This window comes from Alligator mississippiensis, chromosome 16, assembly GCF_030867095.1.
Source record: "Alligator mississippiensis isolate rAllMis1 chromosome 16, rAllMis1, whole genome shotgun sequence".
Taxonomy (NCBI): domain Eukaryota; kingdom Metazoa; phylum Chordata; order Crocodylia; family Alligatoridae; genus Alligator; species Alligator mississippiensis.
In genome coordinates this window covers 5,456,405-5,479,361 of record NC_081839.1, presented here as the reverse complement: position 1 = coordinate 5,479,361, position 22,957 = coordinate 5,456,405, and the positions used below count along the sequence as shown (strand labels likewise).

The 22,957-nt window shown below is 58.0% G+C and overlaps 2 protein-coding genes and 1 long non-coding RNA gene across 4 annotated transcripts; 2 read left to right on the top strand and 1 right to left on the bottom strand.

Moving 5' to 3' along the window:
• Nucleotides 1-2,218: 2,218 nt before the first annotated feature.
• Nucleotides 2,219-4,739, bottom strand: LOC109282667 (uncharacterized). Its single transcript, XR_002089693.2, has 2 exons — nt 4,658-4,739; nt 2,219-2,457 (listed from the first exon to the last, which is right to left on the bottom strand). It is a non-coding gene; the product is annotated as an uncharacterized LOC109282667 (long non-coding RNA).
• A 73-nt stretch (nt 4,740-4,812) lies between these two features.
• On the top strand, nt 4,813-14,828 carry CREB3L3 (cAMP responsive element binding protein 3 like 3). 2 transcript variants are annotated; one of them, XM_014608841.3, is made up of 10 exons: nt 4,813-4,954; nt 8,128-8,264; nt 8,639-8,933; nt 9,425-9,543; nt 9,835-9,972; nt 10,492-10,598; nt 11,005-11,073; nt 11,571-11,655; nt 12,132-12,228; nt 12,937-14,828. In XM_014608841.3, the coding sequence occupies exons 2-10, from the start codon at nt 8,130-8,132 to the stop codon at nt 13,290-13,292; spliced, it is 1,401 nt and encodes a 466-aa protein (XP_014464327.1). In that variant the 5' UTR covers nt 4,813-4,954; nt 8,128-8,129; the 3' UTR covers nt 13,293-14,828. The 2 variants fall into 2 exon arrangements, with proteins under 2 accessions (XP_014464327.1, XP_014464326.1); XM_014608840.3 differs by having other exon boundaries at nt 8,636-8,933.
• A 4,821-nt stretch (nt 14,829-19,649) lies between these two features.
• Nucleotides 19,650-21,780, top strand: LOC102562763 (relaxin-3 receptor 1). The gene has a single exon (XM_006278691.4). The coding sequence runs from the start codon at nt 20,184-20,186 to the stop codon at nt 21,285-21,287; it is 1,104 nt and encodes a 367-aa protein (XP_006278753.3). The 5' UTR covers nt 19,650-20,183; the 3' UTR covers nt 21,288-21,780.
• The last annotated feature ends 1,177 nt before the right edge of the window (nt 21,781-22,957 follow it).

Here is a 22,957-nt window from a genome sequence, read left to right as displayed (position 1 = left end):
GGCCCCGCCCCGCGTCACCGCGCCGCCGCCCCCCGCCCGCGCGGCCCAACGGCCCCAACGGCCGATCCCCGCAGCGCAGGCCGCGGCGTCCGCGGGGGGCGGGGCGCAGAGCCGAGTCTCGCGAGAGCGCGGCGCGCGGGGGGCGGGGCGGCAGGTGAGGTGACGCCAGAGGGCGGGGCCGCAGGTGAGGGGGCGGGGCCTGTTGACTCCCTCCCACAGCAGGGCCGTGACCCCAGTGGCCCCGGAGCCGGGCAGGGGGTGGAAGGGCTGCCCAAATCCTTAGGGCAAATGCCTGTGCAAGAATACAGCCCGTAATACTAAGGATCCTGCCCTGGTCTGCCAGGCCCTGACCCATTTTATGCCCTTGCTCCATCCTTAGCCTGACCCAGGCTACCCCATCGCCGCCGTTTTTCTCCTAGGCGTCGGGTCCGTCGACGAAGGGGGCGCGATGGCGCCATTTCACCGATCAAAGGGCACGGGCAGCCGTCAGCCTCCATAAACGCAGGACACCCGAACGAGCGGCGCTGGTGCTTTCACCCAGCAAGCCTGATAACGGCGCCTTGGTACCAGCTCCAGCTGGTGCCCTGCCAGGATCTGCTCTTCGATGTGATCAAAACAAAAGAAACCTCAGCCCAAACCAGACATGCATTTCGCTCCTTCCAGCAAACACGGCTGCATCCTCTCTCTCAACCGCGGCCTCCGTATATAGCGATCACCCTGTCCTGGAGACCGAAGCGGCTGGGCCCGTGGCAGCCAGCAGCACGGGGGGGCTGGTGGAGGCCTGCTTGGTCCATAACTACACCAAAATGATCTGCGGTTGGGTTCAGTGGACTTGCTCTGCTGATTCACTGATCTATTGCTTTACATCGGCAAAGCGGGAGGAGAATCAGGCCTCTCCTGTTTGCTCTTGAACTCTCCTCTTTGTGGAGCCTCCCTTTTGGGGACCCGAGAAACTACAAGTATCCAGGTTGTAGCTGTATTGGTCTAAAGGAAAAAGCAATCAGGATATCACCTCTACCATGAGGCCTGATTGAGAAGTTACTGTGAATTTGGCCGTCTAGAAATAGCAACAGAGACCTTTTACATTTCAGATCATTGGTCAAAAAAAATCTTGGTTTCATGTCTGGTTTGATCCAGAGGTTAGTTTTATTTCATAGACTTCATCGACATTGGGGCTGGAAGGGACCTCGCAAAATCAAGTCCAGCCCCTGCCCCAGGGGCGGGAAGTCAGCAAGGGTCAAACGATCCCAGCAAGATAGGTGTCCAAATGTATCTCAGGAGTCCAGAGTAGGTGCTTGCACCACCTCTGAAGGGAGGCTATTTCAGGCCTTGGGGGCTCGGACAGTAAAGAAATTTAGATGCAGATGTCTTTACAATGAAGCACCCAAGAGCCTATTGTTCATAGATTTCATAGACATTAGGGCTGGAAGGGACCTCGCAAGATCATTGGATCCAGACCCTTGCCCAAGTATTTTTTACAAAATAACCCGGCTTATTTATTGAGGGGTGCATCCACTGGATAAATGAGGATCTGGGGAGTGCAGCCTCTTCAGCCTCATTCGGCTGGTTTTCAGCCCATTGGGAAACCGGATGCCCTTTCTGCTGTGCTCGGGGACTCAGGGGGTGATGAAAATGGCAGAAACCCTTCTAAGATGCAGCTGCTTCTGGGTTGGACCTACAAGCTGCAGATCAGTGCACAACAACGCTATGCAACAGTGCAGGGCAGGATGCCTGGAGGAATAGTGTCCACTAGAAATTTTTTCCCTGCCTCTCTTATTCTCTCAGCATGACTGGAAGCACCTTGAATCACAACACTGTGATCCATAATGAGATATGTGCTTCTGAATATTATTGATCGCATCTGCCCTACCAAGACACCTCAGCAATGCTGCTTAAACTCCCAGAGTCCTGGCCCAGCTTGCACTGGACTCTGCAGCGCATGGGACACTGGTTGTCCCCAAGCCCTGAGTAAGAGTTTGGAAAGGTTTCCTGCTGCTGTTCTGACCAAATCCCTGGGCTCGTGCACGCTATGGCAGCTGTTCTTTGCTAGGCTGCCTCCTACGGATGGGGGAGATGAAGCATGAGATCTTTGCACCAGGTGTCCAGGGGTGTCCTAGCTGTGGCGGGGAGTTATAAACTACTTACTTCCCCCAGGACATTCCTCAGGGGAGAGCCCTGGTGCATCAGAGCAGGAGCAGTCAGCACACAGGGGAACACACAGGGTTGAAGTCATTGTATTTTGTCCAGCCCCTTGTGCGCCTCCAGGTTCCCACCCGGTATCAGCTCCGATGCCGTCGCTTCAACCTTCCACCACAGCTTTCCATCACGGCTTCTTCCAAAGCATCTTGTCTCTGCAGGGCAGCTCTGGGACAGATTGTCTGGCCTGAAGGGAACCCCCCAAGCAACGCTCCCACTGCTGATCTTGGCTGCAGCTCCAGGACAGTCCAGAGCAGGGCCCTGAAGCAGGGAGAACGATTCTGAAACAAGACAGTACAAGAAACTCCCCCCAAGTCTGCATCACCCCTGCCTAGGAGCTCCAAGAGGGCTGGGTTCACCGGAGCATGGGAATTTAGCCCCCAGTGGCACCCAAGCCCCTGCTGCTCCTTTGCGGCCCAGTCCTGCAAATTGCTCAGCATCTCCAGTGAGGCATCAAGCGGCTGCAGCTCCTGTGATACCTCACGAGCACTTGGCCTCCTGTGAGATCACGCTGGCAACGCCCGGTCAGAGGGCATAGTGCACTAGAGGCACCTAGCAGACCTGGCATACGTGGCTGTGCCTTAGCTGCCCCTTGGACCACACCTGTGTCATGAGGCTTCTCACTTCCTTGGGCTGCAAGATCATCCTATTGGGGGCCTGAGATCCACACGGGGCCTCTTTTGGCTGGAGAGAGTGTCTGCTGCTTTTGCATGGTGGGAACTCTGCTCCCAAAGATGTTTCTATGTTTTATGTTGCTTCCTCCTAGCATGGGTCTGTTCTGGGAATCAAAGGGCTGGACTGGCCTGGGGAACTGCCTAGTGTTTTAATTACACTCCCAGCAATGTAACTGCTTGGACCCTAGATTTATACTCAATGACTGATGCTTCTGATGCCTTCATGCTGTGTGATCTGATGGGGAGCCAAGAGAAGCACTGTGGCTGGAGCTTCTGGGGTCTGACTTAAAGGTATCTGTGTGTGGTCACTGGAAGTGCTTCTGGGCAGGCATCCTTGCCCCCGTGTGCCAAGAAGGACAAGCTGGCCCTGGGCACTAATACCAAGTGAACAGCACCTGCAATCTGCCAGTGCAGTGCTGACCTGCTGCCTGCTGCAGCGTGCTGTGACATCCCTTCCCCGCTCAGGAAGCTCATTCTGCAGCCCTATCTCTGCACCTGGGTGTCATTAATAAACCTAACCTCAAAGCACCCTGATGACCGGGGATTGTTATCTCCCCTTTACAAGCATGAGGCTGCAGCACCCAGGGACTTGTCCAAGGTCACTCAGGAAGTGTGTGGCAATGCTAGAAAATTAACCTATGTTTCCTGTATGCAAGGCCATGCCTATACCCCCAAGCCCTCCTTCCTCTGCCCTGGCCCTAGCTTGCTGCTCTGGCCTTGAGGGCAGAGTATGGCACTCACCCTTCAGCTTAAGTCCTTGGCTGGCATAAACAAGCACAGCTCCATCCAAGCCCATGACATTTCACCAGTTTCTCCCCATGGAGGAGCTGACCCCAGGTACCTGGAGTCTCGGGTGGCAGCAACAGCCTCTTGATGGGCAAGCAGTTGCAATCACCTCTCTAATCCAGGCCATATCGCTCCAGGTCCCCCCAGGGCAATACCTGGACAGCTGCCTTTCCAGTGGCGTTAACCAGAGGTAATCTATTCACACAAATCAGCCAGATGTAGAACCGAGCACTCCAGCCCAGAGGGCTCTGTGAAGTTCTGCCCATGCAGACTGGCCTGTCTGATTTCCAGTGTGCCCATCTCCTTATCCTCTGGGTGAGCTGGCATGTGTACTTGCAGAGAGAGTGGCCCTGGCACTGAAACAAGCTGTGGTGGAGCTCTGGGGTGGCTGTAGCCCGGACACAACAGAGTCCAGTGGCTTGATTCTGCTTTCCGCTGTAAATCTGGATTAAAGCTGATGGAGAAGCAGCGAGAGGAGCAAGCAGATGGAGGCCTGAGGACTTGAGCTTCACCTATTCCAGTTGCTCATGCAGGGTATAACCCAGGTTTAGTGGTGGGGAGGAGCGGGTCTCAAAGTGTTTCAAGAGGGTGGTTTCCATTGTCCTCATTCCCCAGGGGGAGATGCTGAGCTGTGGAGGGTCTGTGCTTTGGACCAATGTGTCACGCAGCAAACAAGTGGTGGACCTGGGAGCAGACCCCAGGCGTCTGGGCTGCCTACACTGTGCTCTGACCTCGAGACTGGAAAGGGCACGTGTGTGTTGGGTAGGATGAGATGAGACAAAGAGTCCAAGGAAACATCTTCCGAGCAGCCAGGGATGTTTCAGATGCCTATAAAATGTGACGCACTGGTCTAAAAAAAGGGGAAATCGCCCCTAGAAGTGGGTGAGAGGTCATGGCAAGACTAACCAGGGGGACTTTGCACCCCTGGTCCAGCACCACCCCGGATTGGAGGAGAACAAAAACATTTGGGTAATAGTTACCCAGGTCAGGCCAGTACTTACAGTGCGGGCTCCCCCTCCTTGGGCTGTCAATCACGGCGGATCCCCAATCAGAACCAGGAGGGTTTTGCAATCCTTGATGCTATTTCTGCTCAGTTGGAGTTTAAACTTTGTCACTGAGTGGAGGAAGCTCTGGGGAGAGGAGAGGAGAGGAGAGGAGAGGAGAGGAGAGGAGAGGAGAGGAGAGAGGAATTATCCCAAATCACTGGCACTTCTAGGGGTCCGGCAGGAACCCTTCCCCCCAGCCAGCAGGCTCCATCCTCAGACGCCCCTGTGCCTGGAGCTGGGCTGGAGACAAAGGTACGTCCCCGGGCTTATTTCTCCCAGAATTTGCCAGTTCGGGTCCGTTCCAAGCTGCGCTGTGCTTGGCTATCAGTGCAGCACAAACAACAGGACAAAGGTCGGGGTGCGCAGTGAGATAAGTCCCCCTGGCCAAGACGGGCTTACCAACAACCACTTGGTTAGATTTGTTTTTCCTTTAATATCCCATTAATGAGCTACCCTCACCCCAGGGGATTTCCTTTCCATTCCCTCTTCCAAATCTGCTATCAAATGGTATTTACAGGCACCATTATATGCTCTGACTCCAGAGTCGGTAGCTATGTATCTGCCTTCCAGTGTGTTGATTAAGGCCAGAATTTTCTCGTGGGCTCCCAGGTTTTCCCAGAAGACTGGTTTTCTCAAGAGCTTGGCGTGCCTGGGTGACAAGCGCTTATGGAAACCTGACACAGACAGGGACCGTGGAGGCCGCTTGGGATTTGGGATATGCCGCCTTAATGGAAGGGTCTTTGTGAAGGACCCATGTTGACCATCAGGTTTTGTAGTTGCAAAGCAGAGGTAGCAAGGAAATGGTGTTTTGGCTCCATGCAAAGGTTGGGTGAGAACAAGAGAAGTTTTGAGAGAAGTCAGATTAGAAAGAGAGAAATTTTTCCTTGCAAGGGTTTTGGACCTTGGTTGGAAAACCAAAAAAAAAAAAAAAAAAAGGAAAATCATGGCAAGGCCCAAACAAAAAATGAACAGTCCAAAATCTGGAGATCTGGCCAACCCGGTCCAGCAAAAGGACCTCTTGGGGTTGTCTGATCAGTGATCGGTTGTGACACGTGGAAAAGGTTGGGAGGAGGGGAGTTAACCAAACCCTCTTCAGGATTGTGCTGCTCCATTGTCTGATGGAACGAGCTGCGGTTTGTCCAGGCAATGGGTTGAGCAACAACAAAAATGGCATCCGCTTCCCTGCATAGGCAAACGATTGCTCTTGCAGGAGTAAACTGGGTTCCATGTTGCTCCAGGCTGGTGTGAATGGAGAGCAGTTCTGCTGGAGTGCATGGGGCCGGGTGTTATCCCATTCATGCCTGTTTGGGGCTGTGGCAGCTCCGTTGTCTGCCATGAAATGACTCTTGACAACAGATACAAGCAAGAGCAGAAGCTGCCTTGATGGCTGTGGATTTGCACTGGGCAATGCAAGCCAAATTGGGCCTGGATGTAACTGAGAGGAGTGGGAGTGGGTTTGGTTAAAAGTAGGTGTTGCGTGAGTTTAATGTTGGTTATGTGTCTCCCCCAAAGACAGTAAAACCAGCCTTGGGCAGCTGCGGGGTCCCTGAAGGCATCTGGAGCATTCACAGGCTGCCCTGGTCTGTATTCTAGGAGGAAGGGTCCTTTCCCCTCCAGTACCCAGTCACCCCTCAGATTAACCTCCCCTGCCCAGCAACTCAGCCTGATTCCTCCTCTGCCTGAGTCTGCTGTGGCAGGGTCCACAGGGCAGAGCTCTGCAGGCACTGGTGATCCTAGGATGGTCATACAGGACCCAAGTCCTGGCACAAAATGGGCATTGGATGCTCCAGAGGGAATTGCATATGGCCTCTGAGTCCAGCCAGGCTCCCACCTTCCTGACACAAGAGGATGGTGTGTGCAGGATACATCTATCCAGCCCAGCGCTGGGCCCAGGACAGTGATAGGTGCCTCCTCTCCAGCTGTGGTGTCCCTTGCCACTCGTGGGGATTGAGGGGCACAGGCCCTGGCCACACCATTTCCCTACATCCAGGACTCAACAAGGTGTCTGGCACATGTCCATTGGCAGGGCTGGGCTGGAGGGAGTCAGGCATTGCCCATTTCCAGAGGCTCAGTGCAGGGCGGAGGTGAGCTGAGGACCCAGCAGGGCAAGACCCATGCTTAGTCCCCTCCAGGGACCCATGAGAGCAGCTGGATGGGACCATTGTTACATGCAAGTGGGGCACACATTGCTATGGTGCCACTGTCTCATTTCCTTCCCCCCCTCCCAACATGCAAGCCTCTCCCCACCACAGCAGGAAGGAGAAACAAGCTTTTCCTGCCTCTTAAATGAACGGAGAATCCCCCTTAGGTGCTGGCACTACAGGGACTAAGAAACACAGTCTGGGAATCTGGATTCCACACCTCAGAGGGGACTGGAATGTGCTTGCATACATGTGCACATCCCTCCCCACCTACACACACATGCACGTGCAGCCCGGTGTGTGCAAGCACACACATGCACCATTGCACACGCACACACATTGGTGAATGCATGCACCCGGCCCAGCAGCTCCTAAGGTGCGGCCCCCTTGGGCAGCCCCCAGTGATACAGCCCTGGGGCAAGGTGAAGGGACGGGAGCACTGGGCAGCTGGTTCCTCCCAGTTGACGGTGCCAGGGTACAGGAGGTTCAGACTGGTAGATAAGCCCGAGGGGCAGAGTCCAGGCGTCACCTGCAAGGAGCTGGGGTGGGGTGGGGTGGGGTGGGGAGGGGAGGGACTCTGGGCCCAGCAAGTAAGTCCTGCCCCAGGGGCTGTATTGGGGGGACCCCAAGTAGGGTGGCCATCATAGAGGACAGTCCGGTTGTCCTCTGTCCTTTATTGATATGAAACCGGACACCTTTATGCCCTCTATTTTTCTCTTGAAGAGAAAAATAGAGGACATAAAGGCATCGTGTTTTGTATCAATAGAGGACAGAGTAGCAGAAAACCGGAATGTCTTTTATGATGGCCACCCTAACCCCAAGCCCCTTTGGCCTGGTGGTTTCCTGCCAGGCCTAGGGCAGGGCCAAAGGGAAGGAAGCAGCCTCTGGGCTGGGGCAGAGGGCAGGATTGAAATGCTGGCAAAGGACGGCTTGGGAGGACAGGACCCTTCCAGCCAGGGAGAGAAGCCAGGGCCAGATTAACCTTTTAGTGGGTCCTACGCAAGCAAACTCGTGGGCCCCCAACTGAAGATTATATTACTTTTTTCACTCAATAACTTTAATATGTCAAATAAGCACAACTGGGCCCCTTCTTCACTTAGGGCCCTAGGCATGTGCCTAGTTTACCTATGCGTTAATCTGGCCCTGAGACAAGCAGAGGAAGGAAGGGATCCCGGCAGCAGGGGAATCAGGAGGCCCTCGGTTATATCCCTGAGACCAGCACCGAGTCCCCTGTCCCACCCACCCCCGTCCTGAGCTGGCTCACGGTGCTCTCTCCCCCCACAGACATGGCTTCCAGCTGCCAGATGAGCAGCATCAACAGCCTGGAGCTGCTGGACCTGCTGTTTGACCGGCAGGACGGGATCCTTCGCAATGTGGAGTTTGGGGGCCCCGTGGCTGCGTGGCCGGGGCCAGAGGACAGCGTGAGTCCATCCGTTCCCCGCTTGAGTCGGGGCAGGGGCTAGTGCAGGAAGGGGACAGGCACTGGGGGTGTCAGTGAAGCTTTGATCCTCTCCCCCACCCCGCTATCCAGTGATCCCTTTGCTTGGAGTCCCTCCAGTTACAGACCAGCCAGAGGAACCCAGGGCACTGGTGCCAGCAGCCCCGCTCCAGCCCCTGGGTGCCCCGGGAATCCCAACTTAGATCCGAGTGCTCCGAGACCCTCCGAACGCTCGTGCTGGGATCAGTGGATCCCTTGCTGACTTGCCATCTCCCAGCCTGGCTGGTCCCTGCATGCCGTGGTGGCAGTCAGCTCCTGGTCTCAGCAAGGCCCGTTGTCTCTTGTCATCCCCAGCAGCTGCCGGGCAGCCAGGAAAACGAGGATTTCCTCAGCTCCCTCCTGGGCTCTGGGGACTCTGTCTCCGACTCTTCCGCTTGGTCTCCCGCGGCCAGCGACAGTGGCATCTCTGAGGACCCCACCTCCGACCAGCTTGACAGCCCCCCCGGCTACGTGCCCGGCAGCAGCCCAGGCGGCTACTCGGATGGGGGCCACGGCGAGCCCATGTACAGCTACCAGGACTCCTGCCAGGCCCTGCCCGTGCTGAAAGTGCCCGTGGCAGACCTGCGGGACACGGAGGTCTCCATAGACCTGGGTGGGTTCTCCCCAAGAGTCAGGGTGCAGGGGGAGCTGGAGGGAGGTGGAGCTGGGGGGATGGAGCTTGGCTGGGGAGGTGGGAGCTGTGAGATCTGGGGTCCCCCGTGTCACCTGGACTGAGCTGCAGGGATCATGGCACGTGCTGGCAAAGCCCCGTGTCCCCAGCAGGTGGCACCAGCTCCCTGGCTGGCACGGTCCCTCCCAGAGCCGGGCATGCCAACTGCATCACCTGGCTCCCTGCATGGTGGTGCCCAGCGAGCCTGGAGCATTGACCGGCACAGCTGGTCGTGTTTCCTGCTCACCGTGCACACAGACAAGCGATGGGACCAGGTGCCAGGCAGGGCCCAGACCCAGTGGCAGGGGAGCCAGGGGAGCCCAGGCGAGCTGGGAGGCAGGATAAATGCCATGGCTAAGCCCCTGGCCGAGGAGCCTGCCAGCTGATCGTCCCCATGCGGGGCACAGGCTGCACTGACAGTGTCTTCATTGCAGACATGTGGAACTCCGGGTTCTTCCCCGAGGACAGCCAGGACCTGCCCGCTCCCAGCCAGCTCCCATCATCCTGCACCCTCACCGTGAAGGACCTGCTGCTGTCCGGCAGCTCGGAGACGGTAGGTGCCGGGCACATCTCCTCCACACCCCTGCCCACCCATCCATCACTCCATCCACCCTCCCTGATACCTCTGCAGCCATCCCTCCATTCCTCCCCCTGTGTCTCTGGGTTTATCTCTCCATCCATGGTGTCTCTGCATCTACTTGTGCTGCAGCTGTGGGTTGCAGAGGGCAGACTTCCATTGTCCTGCGCCTTGCACAGTCATTCACCCTCCTCCCAGGGAGGAGCACAGGGGCACGGGGTGAAGGGCGCAGCACTTTGGGGGCATAACGCGTTTGTGGCCTTGCAGCAGCAACAACAACAGATGAACCCGGTGCTGCTGAGACAGGGCCCCGGGCACTGCCAGGAGCTGGTCCTGACCGAGGATGAGAAGAAGCTGCTGGCCAAGGAGGGCATGACACTGCCCACCCAGCTGCCCCTCACCAAGGTACAGAGATGCCCAGGTCAGACTGGGAGTTCCCTGCACTGTGGACTGGGCTGAACTGGGCCCATGAAAGGGCCTAGGAGAGGCAGAGGAGACTGTGATGGGGGAGACAGTGTCTGAACAGCCCCTGAGTGGCCAATAGGCAGATCTGGGTGCAGGATGGGCCCAGGCCATTCACATCATCTACCAAAGCAACTTGCCTTGGGTGCAGAGAGCTCTCTGGGTGACATCTGGGTTTAGAGGGCATGTCCTGTGGGCAAGGGTCTGTATTCCTGGGTCCTCTCACTGTCTTGGTGTGACCTGCAGCGAGTCACGGCCCCTCTCCGTGCCTCAGTGATCTCTTCACACAGCGATGTTCTCTTTGTGGGGGGGAGCTAGGAGACCACGTGGCAGAGCCTCCCATGGGAGAGCCATTGCGTGGCCCAGTGTGTACCACTCTCTAAGGGGAGGAGGTGTAGGGGGACACAGCCAGGGAGCCCCACAGCCAATGCTAATGCCTTGGATTACCCTTGACTCCTGCAGTATGAGGAGCGGGTGCTGAAGAAGATCCGCAGGAAGATCCGGAACAAGCAGTCAGCTCAGGAGAGCCGGAAGAAGAAGAAGGAGTACATCGATGGGCTGGAGACCCGGTGAGGAGTCCCCGTACCCCGCCAGGCCTACAGGTCGGCTTCTTCTATGCCAGTGACAAGAGGCTTCCAGCTGTGCCAGGCTGTCTCTCACTCTGGGCCCAGCACCACGTGCCTCATGCAGCCACTTGCCCCAAGGCAGAGCCAGTGTCAATGCAGAACAGGTCCCTGGGCACATCCATGGGCTCCACACGGTGCCACGGGGTCAGGCCACTCACAGACCAGGAGCAGCACAGCCACAGAACGTGGTCCTTTTCCCCCCAGGGCTGAAATCCATGGCTTCTCAGCTGGTACCACCCCACCAGCCAGCTACAGGGGCCTGCCCCTGCACTCTGCAGCCCCCAGCCCATCCCTACTCCTTCCTTGCCTGCACCCCCGTGACTCACTCCTCTGCTCGGTTCCTCCCCAGGATGTCGGCCTGCACGGCCCAGAACCAGGAGCTGCAGAGGAAGGTGCTGCACCTGGAGAAGCAGAACTCGTAAGTCGTGGCTCCTGCCCTGCTGGGGAAGCCGGGCCCGGCTGCTGGGTGGGAGGATAAAAGGGGCTGTGGCTGCCCCCATCTAAACTTGAATACCCAGGATGAGGCAACACAGACAGATTTACCCAGAGACATGGAGCCTTGAGGTAAAGGTTATACTTTGCACCCCAGCTGGGGCAGATTTCCCCTGGTTCAAGGGGCTGCATCATGTGGTTGTGGGGTTTTCCCAAGCTCTCCTGCTCCTATGTCCATGGTTCCCGAGACCCCAGTGAACCTGGGTGCTGCATCCCACAGCCCGCTGCCAGGTTCTGACCCATGCCCACCCTGCCCTGAAGCCTGGGTATAAGGGTGGCATTTTCATTGAGGGCTTTGATCTCCATTTGCCCATGCCCAGAGCAGCATGGGCAAATGGCCCAGAGCCCCACAGATCCTCCCCCAGCAATGAGGCAGTGAGACTCCCACAGAACCCCCATAACCAGGGTCTCTTCCACTCACAGATCCCTGCTGGAGCAGCTGAGAAAGCTGCAGGCGCTCGTGATGCAGTCAAGCAACAAGGCCGCCCAGACAGGCACCTGCATTGTGGTGAGTGACGGGAGCCCCCTTCTCTGCTAACACCCTGGCAGGGCTAGGGGACCCCAGCTGACACCCTGAGGCCCCTCCAGCTCCCTTCCCTGCTCCAGGATCCCCATCTCCAAGTCCCCATGAGACCCCTGATGCCCTCAGCGGCTCCTGCTGGTGACCTCCCCCCTGCCAGCCCCTTGTCTTTTTGGGTGCCTAGAAACTCGAACTGGGGAAGATGAGTCCATTGGTCCATGCTGCTCAACTGAGCAATAAGCCTGTGGGGCCTCAGCTGGGCTGCTGTGAGCATGGCTTCAGAACCAGAAATCTGGGGCCAGAAGGTCCTCACACACAGCAGTGGCGCCTGGCCAGCGTGGCACACCCCTACAGGGGTCTTGCCAGTGGCCATCTCACTGAATCAAGTTCCTTCCTCACTGCCCCATAGCGCGGGGAACCAGCTCTCGGGGGTCCCACTAACCTCTGCCTCCCTCATCTTGCAGGTCTTGCTGCTCTCCTTTGCCCTGATTGTGTTCCCCTCCATCAGCCCCTTTGCCCACAACAAGGCAGAGACTAGCAGTGACTTTGGGCCGGTGAGAGGTGAGTGTCAGCCGTGTGCAGAGCACAAAAGCAGACCGCGCACCCTGCCCCCTGACTCCAGAGATCCCAGGTGGGAAGACCTCTTTGCTGTGCATGCAGCTGGGAGACAGGAGAACCAGCTCAGTGCCTCCATGCCTCAGGTTCCCTGTCTGTCAGATGAGGTTGATAGTAATGTTGTGAGTGTTTCTGAAGAGGAGTGGGGCTGATGTTACCCTCTGCCCCTTTCCAAGGGATGCTGTGCTGGGGAGAGGCCATCTGTCCCATAGAGTGAAAGACCACAGTCCTGGCTGAGCTAATTAACAATCTCTTAGTCAGTTTTTGGCTGGTATTAACCCCAGAGTGCTCTCTTAATCCCATCCCACCCCACCTCTCTCAAGTCCTCCTGTAGCTTGAATGGGGACAGGAGTGCTTTTCACTTCCTGTCCTAAAGTTTCCCTGCTGTACAATTAAGCAATTGCTGAATGCCACCCCAAAGGTGACTGCATTTCAGTACTAGGCCAGCTATAGCTGCGTGCACTGTTAGACAGCTTTCTCTGTTCTTCCCCAGAAGTGGCTGCATTGTGGTGCTGAGTGAGGCAGTCCCTGTGCTCTGTAAGGGGCTGGGTAACTCTCCCAATTACAGAGAGAAGGGCAGGGAGGGATCAGTGATGGGCAGCTGTTCACGGGAGCTCTGCTGATGGATCTGGTGTCCCCCCTGCCCCATGGCAGTGTTCTCCAGGTCTCTCCACAATGACGACTCCTCCCGCGTGGTCTATGCGCTGGGGAAGGATGGTGAGGAGAGACCCAAGGAGCCGGAGAAGCCCCTGTGGACAGAGTATGCCAAGGAGAAAGAGCCCAAGCGCCAGGGTGCCCTCCGCAAATTCCTTAGCAGCCACCTGCTGCCCGAGCCGGCGGTGGAGACCACGCTGAGCAACAGGACCGAGGCCCTGCCCCAGGACGGACACTCAGACTTGGAGGGGCTGAGCCATGATGACCGTGTTGTTGGGCACGGCCTGGCCTCACTGGCCTGGACAGATCCCGGGCAGCCCAGCCAGGTGGTGCTGGAGCCGGCCGACGAGCTGTGAGCACCAGCCCCTGTCTCCCCATCACGTCAGCAGGGACTGAAGGAGGGCATGAGTGGGAGGGCTGGGGCCTCATTCTGGGCCTGCTAGGGTTGGGGCTGGGGCTGGGCAGGGGGCCAGGGTGAGGGTATGTAGAGAGGGTGGAGAAACAGAGATACAGAATGGGGGTTAGATGCATCTGTCTTCTGAGTGATATTAGCTGGCTCTCCAGCTGTAGACACCAAGCTGTGGTTACCTGGGGAGCTTGCCCAGCCCTGCCTTGGGCAGTCACCATTTGACCCAAAACCACAGGGACAGAAGATGCACGAGGTGGATGGCACCCATGTACCCACGCACCAGCACAGGCCAAGCAGGGTCACTGCTTACCAGTGTGGGAAAGCCATCACACCCTGCTGGACATCCTGGCCAGGAGCTTACCTCCCTGCTTGGTTCATCTGCACTCCCATCCCTGGGTTCCCTCCTGTCAGCTGCCATTGACAGACCCTTCTCTCAGTCCCAGCCCCTTGGCACCTACATGCACAGCCCAAAGTCACAGCAAGGACCTGGGGAGTGGGCTGGAAGCTGGACCCCAGCGTGCCTTGGACATGTTTTCACTTCCCTGTCCACTCTCTGGTCAGCCTGTGGCCCAGAAGGGATGCAGTGTGGTTTGGGATTGACCTAGAGGCAGCAGGGACCAGATGCAGCATGGGATGTGCAGGTTCCAAGTGGGAGCTGGGGATGAGGCTGGAAATGCATAGGGGTGTCTTCCCCCAAGGGAGAGCAAGGGAAGGTCAAAAGGGAGGGGGACCTATGACATGGCTCACGAGCTGGAAGGCCTGGGGCTGGGAGGAACTCCCCTGGCCTTCCCACTCCTAGGCCAGTTATCTGGGGCTTGCTGCGGAAATGGAGAGAGAGAGCTGGAGGAGTCTGTCTGGCTCAGAGCAGGGCTGGGGGTGGCATCCGAAGGCCCTACATGCTCGTGAATCTAGCTGAGCAGCATGGACTGCACCCGACAGCTGAGATGCACCCGGGGCAGGAGCTGTCTGCTCTGAGCGGAGCCAGTGCAAGGAGATGAGTGGTCGTAGAGCTTGAGGGGGGTGTACGTTTGACAGGCAGCCTGTGTGTGTATGATGCTGTGTGTGTGTGAGGCTGTGCGCATGTGAGATGGTGTGTGTGAAGCTGTGCGTGCTTGGGAATGAGAGAAAAGAGCTGGGTGTGAGTGAGAATGAGAGCATGGGGGTAAAAGTGTGTGTGTATATGTGTGTGTGTGTGTGTATATGTGTGTGTGTGTACACCTCGATGCTCCTCAGGGCTCCCATCCCACACACAACCTTACAACCAGGGGCTGTCCCTCACTCCCCCACATGGAAGGAGACCCCCTGGACTAGCTGGGGATGACCTGCCCACTTTTGAGCCCCGCCCTGCGGCTCCACAACAGCCTTGGGATATCTGGGATGTTCTGTGGTTCTCTTGATTTAGTTTATGCTTGGGGTTATTTTTTGTGTTTTCTCTTTTTTAAGCTTGCATGTGCGGCCTCTAATACAGTATTTTGGAACAATATGATACGGGCTTTGGCTTGGGGGCAGGGGAGGGGGCCGGGTGGGAGAGTGGAAGGGCATGGGAGTCTCTGTGGATGCAAGTGGAGACATGGAGTGGAGGTCCCTCCCTAGCTTGCTCTGCCCTCACTGGCCCTGGTGCTGACAGCAACCAGGCCATGGCAGTGTGCCCTTCCGTGTACAGAGTGCATGGCTACCCAGGCCCTGGCTACTGCTGTAATGTTATAATTGGCTGCACACCAGGTGCAATTAACCCTTCTATCCCAGGGTGGTGACACCCTACTGCTGTGTGCAACCCCTGCCCTTGTCTTCACATCTGTGCTCAGGGCCTGAAGAGTTAACGCGGTTTGCAACACCCCCTGGGATCCAGCTGGAAACAAATGCAGCCAGGGGAATGTCGGGGTGCCCTTCTGCATGGCAAGACCACAGCTGCACTCCCGGAGCCCCCGGGCTGCATCGGAGCTATAGGTTCACTTACAGCAGCTAATGCCTCTCGGGAATGGTCTGGTCCTTGACAACTGAGGCATGATTGCTGCATGCCCAGGCTTCCCAGCCTGGGGCATCTCCATCCCAGGACACAGCAGGGACACACTAAATGCTCCTAGTGTGATGCCAGAGCCACCCCCAGCTCCACCAGTCCCCCAGCAAGGCCAGCCCCATGACCCACAGAGAGCAGGTGACATCCCTGTATGAGATCTTGGGGTGGAAAAGACTCAGCTCCAGCTGTTTTTGCCAAACTCTGGACACCAACTTGCACGTAGCCTCTTGATCTCCTTCAATCAGGCCAGGGTGCCCTAGGCTCCACTCAAGGGCTCTGGCCCAGGCATCTGCAGATGATGCCCTGGGCTAGTGTCTGTGTCTCAGCTCCTCTCAGCCATGCTACCCTGCTTCACTTCCCCATCCACTTGCCAGCCCCCCATGTTGAGAGTCTATCTCTTGCACTGATGATAGCTCCACCCTGCTTCCCCCTTGCACCCATGTCTGGCCAGGTGCCCACCCTGGCATTAGGCCCTCCTGCCCTGCTCCAGGCCCACCCTCACTGCCTGGCACAGGGACTGACACTTGTCACTGGTTTCAATTCCTTGTGAAGCGAGAAGAAAAGTAGCGGGGAAACACTCCCAGCGGCTCCCGCCACTTGCTGGGCCTCCTGCTGCAGGCAGCATGGGAAGATGTTCTGCTTCACGTCATTCAGCCCTCGAAGTGTGCCCTGACCCCCAGCCCTACCTGACTCAGCCCAAGACCATGGAGTGGACGGGGACACACAGAAAGGGGACAGGTGTCTGTGTGTGTGGATGAGGATGAGGATGTGGTTCATGAGTCCCAGTTGCTGCTTCTCTAGCTGGAAGGTGCGATCCCAGGCATCCCAGCCACGCTCCTGGCTCAGGTCACAGTCACCTTGTCAAGCAAATTCTCTGCACTCCTCTAGAGATCCTGGCATTGTGCTCCTCCCCAGATGCAGCTGCATTTCAGCAGTAGGAAAGAGAGGGTAAGGGGAACCCCCTACCACTCAGGCCTGTGTCAGTCCATATAGCTGCCCTGGGAGGTGCTTTTTTCCCCTTTCCAACTGGCTGGAAATTGGACTGCAGCTCTCACAGGGCCAGTGATCTGCTCCTATGCACCCATCATCCATCAGGTGAGGCCATTTAGGCAACACAGGAGGTAACCGTACCTGGCAGGGCTGTGGCAGGATGCTGGCTGGCTGGTGGTAGCACTTTCCCTTTGGTGCCTGATGGAGTCTGCCAGAGACATGGGAGAGCATCAAGACAGATGAGTGTGAGGCTTGTTCTCCCCTGTTAAGGGGGAGATGTGACCAGGCAGGATAGGGGTGGGGAGCCAGGAGATAATGAGGGCTTATCAGCCCTGTCTTCATGCAGGAGCAGCTGCCGAGATCAGAGCCAGTGGCCTGAGGAAGGTGTGGGACACCAGGGAGGAGTGACTCCCTGAGCCGTGGGTGGAGGAAGATGGGTTTCGTAGGCATGGCAGTCTTAGCCAGGCGGGCGTGGGGCCCTCTGATCCGCCCCAATGGCTAGGGGGCAAATCCCGCCCACAGAAATGCCAGTTCCCACTAGCCATGCTCTACGGGGAAAATAAAAGCCAATTAAAATGCATCAGCAGGCAACCCTGTAATTAGTGCCCGGGATGAGCCATGCAAGGGCTCGGCTTGGTTTCAGAGTGGCTGCCAGTTGCTTCTGGGGGCTGACGAGGAGATGAGCACCAATTTGCAAGTCATCATTGATTTTTGCAGTGAAGTGCTGACGGCTCATTCATATTCCGGGCAGAGGGCACAAGGTGCTGGAGTGTGCTGGAGCACAGCCTGGAGGGGCCAAGCACACGGGGTGGGAAAGGGCTGTGATCTTTGCAAGGGAGAGCTCCAGCACAGGCGCCAGCCAGGATGTGCTGCAGGGCAAAACGCCAGCACATATGAACTCCCTGTTGCTGTAAGCACTGGGAGGCAGGGATGGGAGACAGCATCACCCATCCATCCATCCATCCTCCTGGCGCTGCTGGACAACAGAGGTGCTCAGTGGAGTGGGGCTATGGGGGTCTCGAAGGGGATTCTGGCTGCACTGGGGCTTGCCAGGCCAGTGGCAAGAGTTGAGCTCATTCATGAAGCCTCTACGCAGGCTCCCTCGCAACCATGCAAAGCACCCATGCCTGCCCCAAGGCATCTCAGTGTGCCTCCCTGATCCAGCCCACCCCTGGGCTTGCAGACGGAAGGGAAAATTTCACCCTCTTATGTCTCACCCAAGCTCTCCCCTCCCAGCAAAGAATTTGCAAAGTCCTTCTGCAAACAAGACCTGCTCAACAGGCCTTGTGATTGCAATTGCATGCAAATGAGTCCACCTGGAAATTTGCTTGGCACCAGAAAGGGATTAGAGTCACCTGAAGCCATCTCTGCTCCCTGACCGGCCTGCCAACGTAAACCACCAGAGCACCGGGGTTGCAAAATGCCAGTGGGCTGGGGTCAGCTTGGTGCTTTCCTCATGAGACGGGCTCCTTCATTTCAGGGCGGTGGAGAGCCTGGCTCAGGGAGCAGACACCGGGGGCTCCAACTCAGCCCTTGCAGAGAGCTGGTCCTCACTGTGTCCCTGCCATCCTGTGCGCATCTTTCTCTGATGGCTCCAGGGGGGTTAAGCTGTGCCCAGCTCTCACTGGACCCCTCACGGGGCAGATTTCATTCCATGGCACTTACATGACATGGTTTGACTTGTGTCGTTTGATTGGAGGGATCCACGTGGTTAATCACCAGCATCTCCTACAGGGGAATCTATCCAGCGTGGGGGTGGCTTGTGCTGCATGTACAAGCATCTCGGCTCCAAACCCAGCCATGGCTGGGGGTATGTCTGTCATGACACAAAGAGTGAGCAGAGACAGCAAGGCAGCGGGAGAGGGAGCAACATGCCCAAGGGCAGCGGGGAAGGTGGTGGGAGAGGCAGGCAGGGCTCTGCCGCCCACTGCCACCAACCGAGCGTCTCCCTCGCTCAGGTCCAGACGTGCGCTGAATTTCCACCGGTTCTCTCTGCTGGCTGCTCAGCTCGCCTCGGGAGAGCCTCCCGGTGCCCGCTCTGTCCATGCAAACAGACTCTCCGGCGGGTGTCACCTCTGCTTAGAGCCACGACACAGCTGGAAGGGGGGCAGGAGGGTGCTTATTGATGTACCAAATTAAATGGTGACAGAGGCTTGACTGAACACAACAGGCAGCAGCAGGCAGCCAGCCATGCACTTGCCACCAGCTGGGAACTCCCAGCCCAACCCCATCCTCCCCCCGCCCTGGGCCTGAGCCCAACAAGGTGCTGTGCATCAGCTGTGCCTCTGGCCTCTGGATCTGGCCCTTGACCTCAGGATCTGGCCTTGCATGTTCCACACCTGGGGACTGCGTGGGGAAGCGTCTCTCTGGGAGCGGTGGAGCTGACAGCACGTAGCAAGCAGCAGGACACTTGAGAGTGGAGGGCAGTAGGTGATGCTAGCCCAAGAGGAGAGCGAACGTGGGTTTGTGATATGCCAGGTAGAAGATTTAAAGTGTCCAGAGAGCAGTGGGTGCTGGCCCAGAGGATCTTGCTGCTGGCAACGGAGTTGGCTTAAGGGATCAGTTTGGGTTGAAACCCCTGCCCCTGGTGAGTTTGCTCTATTTCATTCTGACTCTTAACAGCACGTCCGTTCAGACAGCTGGACTTTTGGAAAGGCTGGACGTCGGGACACCCAGCGCCAGGCTGCCGGAGTTCAACCTCTCTTGGCCAAATGCTCATGGTCTTGGCTAGTCTGGGGAAGATGCAGGCTGATTTCTAGGGTGGAAGCTCTGCGGGCCTCAGCCTCTTCTGGCTGCCGTAAGACCCAGGGGGCAGGGCCTCTGGGCTGCGCATGTGCGTACAGCTCCGAGTGCAGTGAGGTCCTGGTAGAGGACGAGTGCTCCCAGGCCCTACTGTCAGACAGAGATGACAACAGAGGCAGGGCTGTGGGCACCGGCCACGTGCCCAGTGGAAGGCTGCACTGTCCGGGGGACCCTTACCGAGAACCTGCCCCTCTTGCTTCCTCTGTCCTCATCCCACCCAGAATCCACCCAGATGTCCCATGTGACCCGGAGCAAGGCCATGGGGCCCAGAGCACCGGAGGCATGCAGGTCCCAACTTCCACTGCAGTCCAGGGGACTTAGGCACCTGCATAGCACTCTGGCACCTACAAACCTACCTTAGTCACTCATATCTAGGACCTTACAATAGGGGTCATAGCACTTCCCTACCTCCCTGGGGAGCTCTGAAGTTAAATGCATTCAAGGTCCCCAGAAAGGTCACCATGAAGGGAGGCAAAGGATCAGAAGGGAAGCAGAGGCGCCTGGCAGGAGAGCTCCCCCGGGCTGGTCCTGCGTGGGGAGAGGGCTGCTGTTCCATTCAGTGCTGAGCGCAACGTGATGCTGCTCTCAGCTGTGGGGTCTGGAAGCTGCAGGGACACAACTTCAGCGCAGGTCCTGCTCTGAAGCAGCACCACGCTACAGTTGCCTTCTCCCCTGCTGCCATCTCCCGTCCTGCTTCCCTGCAAAGGGAGGGAGGGAGCACATGGGAGAGGAAAGGAAGAAAGCATTCCCCGGGATCAGACAGCAGCAGAGCTGCTCCGGTGCTGTTGCCAGGCATGGCAGGGAGGGGGCTACGTGCAGCCAGATGAAAACCCAGCGGTGCTGACAGATCGGATCAGAAACTTATTGGAAGCAGCTCAAAGCCGAGCCTGGCACAGCCCAGGTGGAGAGGGGCCCTGGCACTCTCTCGCTGAGCCCCACCGGCCGGGGTCGTGCTCAGCATGCTGCGGCTCCTGCAGGGAAGGTGAGCAGAAGCCCGGCACAAGCGTGTCTGTGCAGGACTGTTGCAGGATGGAGGAGAAACTCCATGCTGGCGGCAGCAGAAACATCTCCAATCACAGCCTGGGGGACCTGAGCTCCTTCCTGCCCCCCGACAGCACCAAGGCCGCTCGCATTGCCATAGCCGTGATCTACTCTATCATCTGTGCCCTGGGTGTGGTGGGCAACGCGCTGGTGCTCTTCTTGCTGGGCTCAAGGCGCCGGGGGAAGATGTCCAGCATGATGTTCTTCGTGCTCAACTTGGCAGCCACTGACTTCCAGTTTGTCCTCACCTTGCCCTTCTGGGCTGTGGACATGGCCCTGGACTTCAGCTGGCCCTTTGGCAAGCTCATGTGCAAGCTCGTGTCCTCGGTGTCCGCTATGAACATGTACGCCAGCGTCTTCTTCCTCACCGCCATGAGCGTGGCCCGCTACTGCTCTGTTGTGTCCTCCCTCAAGGCCAAGGAGGGCTCTGCCTCCCGGTGCCACGCCAAGCTGGCCAGCGCTGTCATCTGGGTATCTACAGCCATTGCTACCCTGCCACATGCCGTCTTTTCCACCACCCACGCAGTCTCCGGGGACGAGCTCTGCCTAGTCAAGTTCCCGGAGCTGGAGGACATCGACCCCCAGGTCTTGTTGGGCTTGTACCAGACCCAGAAGGTCCTGCTGGGCTTTGTCATCCCTCTGGCCATCATCTTGGCCTCCTACATCCTCCTCCTCCGCTTTCTGAGCCGGATGAAGATGAGCCGCAGCCACCCCCGCAGGAGGTCCCGGGTCACCAAGTTTGTCACTGTCATGGTGCTCACCTTCTTCCTCTGCTGGCTCCCCAACCAGGCGCTGACGGCCTGGGGCATCTTCATCAAGTTCAACCTGGTGCCCTTCACCGAGGCCTTCTATGCTGCCCAGGCCTATGTCTTCCCCATCACCGTGTGCCTGGCTCACGCCAACAGCTGCCTCAATCCCGTCCTCTACTGCCTGGTGAGGAGGGAGTTCCAGGCGGCGCTCAAGGGACTCTTGCACAAGGTAACCCCCTCCTTCAGCCGGTGCGCTGGCCAAGCCCCCCCGCCAGCCGAGCCTGGTGCCCCCAGCTCTGCCCCCGGAGAAGGAGCCGCCTCAGCCCCTGGGCTGCACCCATGAGACTCCTTGCAGCTCCTGACGGTCTATCTAGCCCCGGTACATGCTTCCCACTCGCTTCTCCTCCATGCTTGCCAGCTTCTGGAAGGGATGCCAGGCTGGCCCTGAGCACATGCCCAGCCCGGCACCTGGGCTTTGCCATGGGCATACTCGATGGCACTCACTCAGGGTGGCATGCAAGTGGCTTTGCCACCTCCTTAGCATACATGAGGCCAGAGTGAGCAGTGGGACCAGCTTCCAGCAGTGTAGACCTGCCCTTAGACAGCCCGGGGGAGCCCCGGACACCTGCTGGGTTCCTTTTCTGCTTCTGCTGCTGACCTTCAGCAAATCCCCTCCCCATCTCCATGCTCCCATCTCACTTCCACCTGTCTCGTCTCTTTGGCGTGTGAGCTCTCCAGGGCAGGGCAGCATCTTGCTCTCTGTACGCGCAGCGCCCGGCCCGCTGGGGCGTCGATCTCATGGGGAACAGCTCCCACAATAAACACCAGGAAGGACAGCTGGCCCAGGGACTGCCTTTTATTGCGAGTGTGTCCCACAGCGGGGCCCAGGTCCCAGTAGCTCCACTTGCCAAAGGAAAGATCACTGACAGCCTAGATCGTGTCGGGACGGGCAAGGGGGGCACGAATGGAGAACGTGGGGGTGGCTGGTGAAGCCTAGGCTGCGTGCAGAAAGCTCCAGCTGCTGGAGCTCTGGGATCACATCAGTCCCAGTTGGTTTGGGAAAGAAAAGAGGAGACAAAGCTCTGGTCGGCTCCAGCAGCGGGGCCCTGTGGATGGGGGGTTTCATGGCGGGGTGCTCAGGTGCTGGCTGCCCCGGGGCTGGCAGTGTACAGCCAGGTGTGTGCGGGTCCAGCCAGAGCACCTGGTGATCTCAGCCCCCCCTGGCCCTGGCTGAGGTCCAGCAGCAGCTGGCATCTCCCTCGGATCAGCATCTGGACTCAGCCTGGACTCCCTCTGGGCTGGACACGGAGCAGCTAACTCGAGCCAGCCTGGTCCCTCTGCCTGGGTACACATAAGGAGCAGGGCCTTATCCTGGCACCTTTGGGGCTGGGCTGGAGAAGCCAGGTCCCCAGAATTAGCATTAGCTCTGGTTTGCCGGGTGCAGATCAGGGAGACAACACCTCCAGATAAGGGCGAGACCCAAATGTCAGCTGGGTCTCAGTATGGATGAGCTGCTGTCTGCACCGCCCACGCCGCGCTGTGAACTTTCCCTATCACCCCATCGTGCTTTAGCCGAGGGAGACAAAGGGCTGTCCCTGGCCACGACCCAGCCTGCCAGCGGGGTTGATCGGTATCGAGTCTTGCTTCCAGGCTTATCAACAGTCCCAGCGCTGCTTGCTGCCACTGGGAAAATACCAGCCCAGCTTGCCTGGCTGGAAGGCCCTGTCCAACTCCCCTTCCACAGCGCGCTGCCACCGTGCCCCATTGCCAACCGGGTGGGGAAGCCTTGGCACCCCCTCTTGCCAGCAGGGGCAACACCAGGAAAGCAGAGCAGGCTCTGCCAGGCTCCAGGGCTGGGGTGGGGAGAAGGGTGAGGCAGGGTCATCCACCCCACGTGGCTCTGCTCCCAGGGAGGAAAACTGGGGTCACACGGTAGATAAGGCCTGGAGCTCTCCTGGGTGTGGAGCCCAGCCCAAGCCCCTGCTGCCCCCTGCCACGCCATGCCACTTGTGC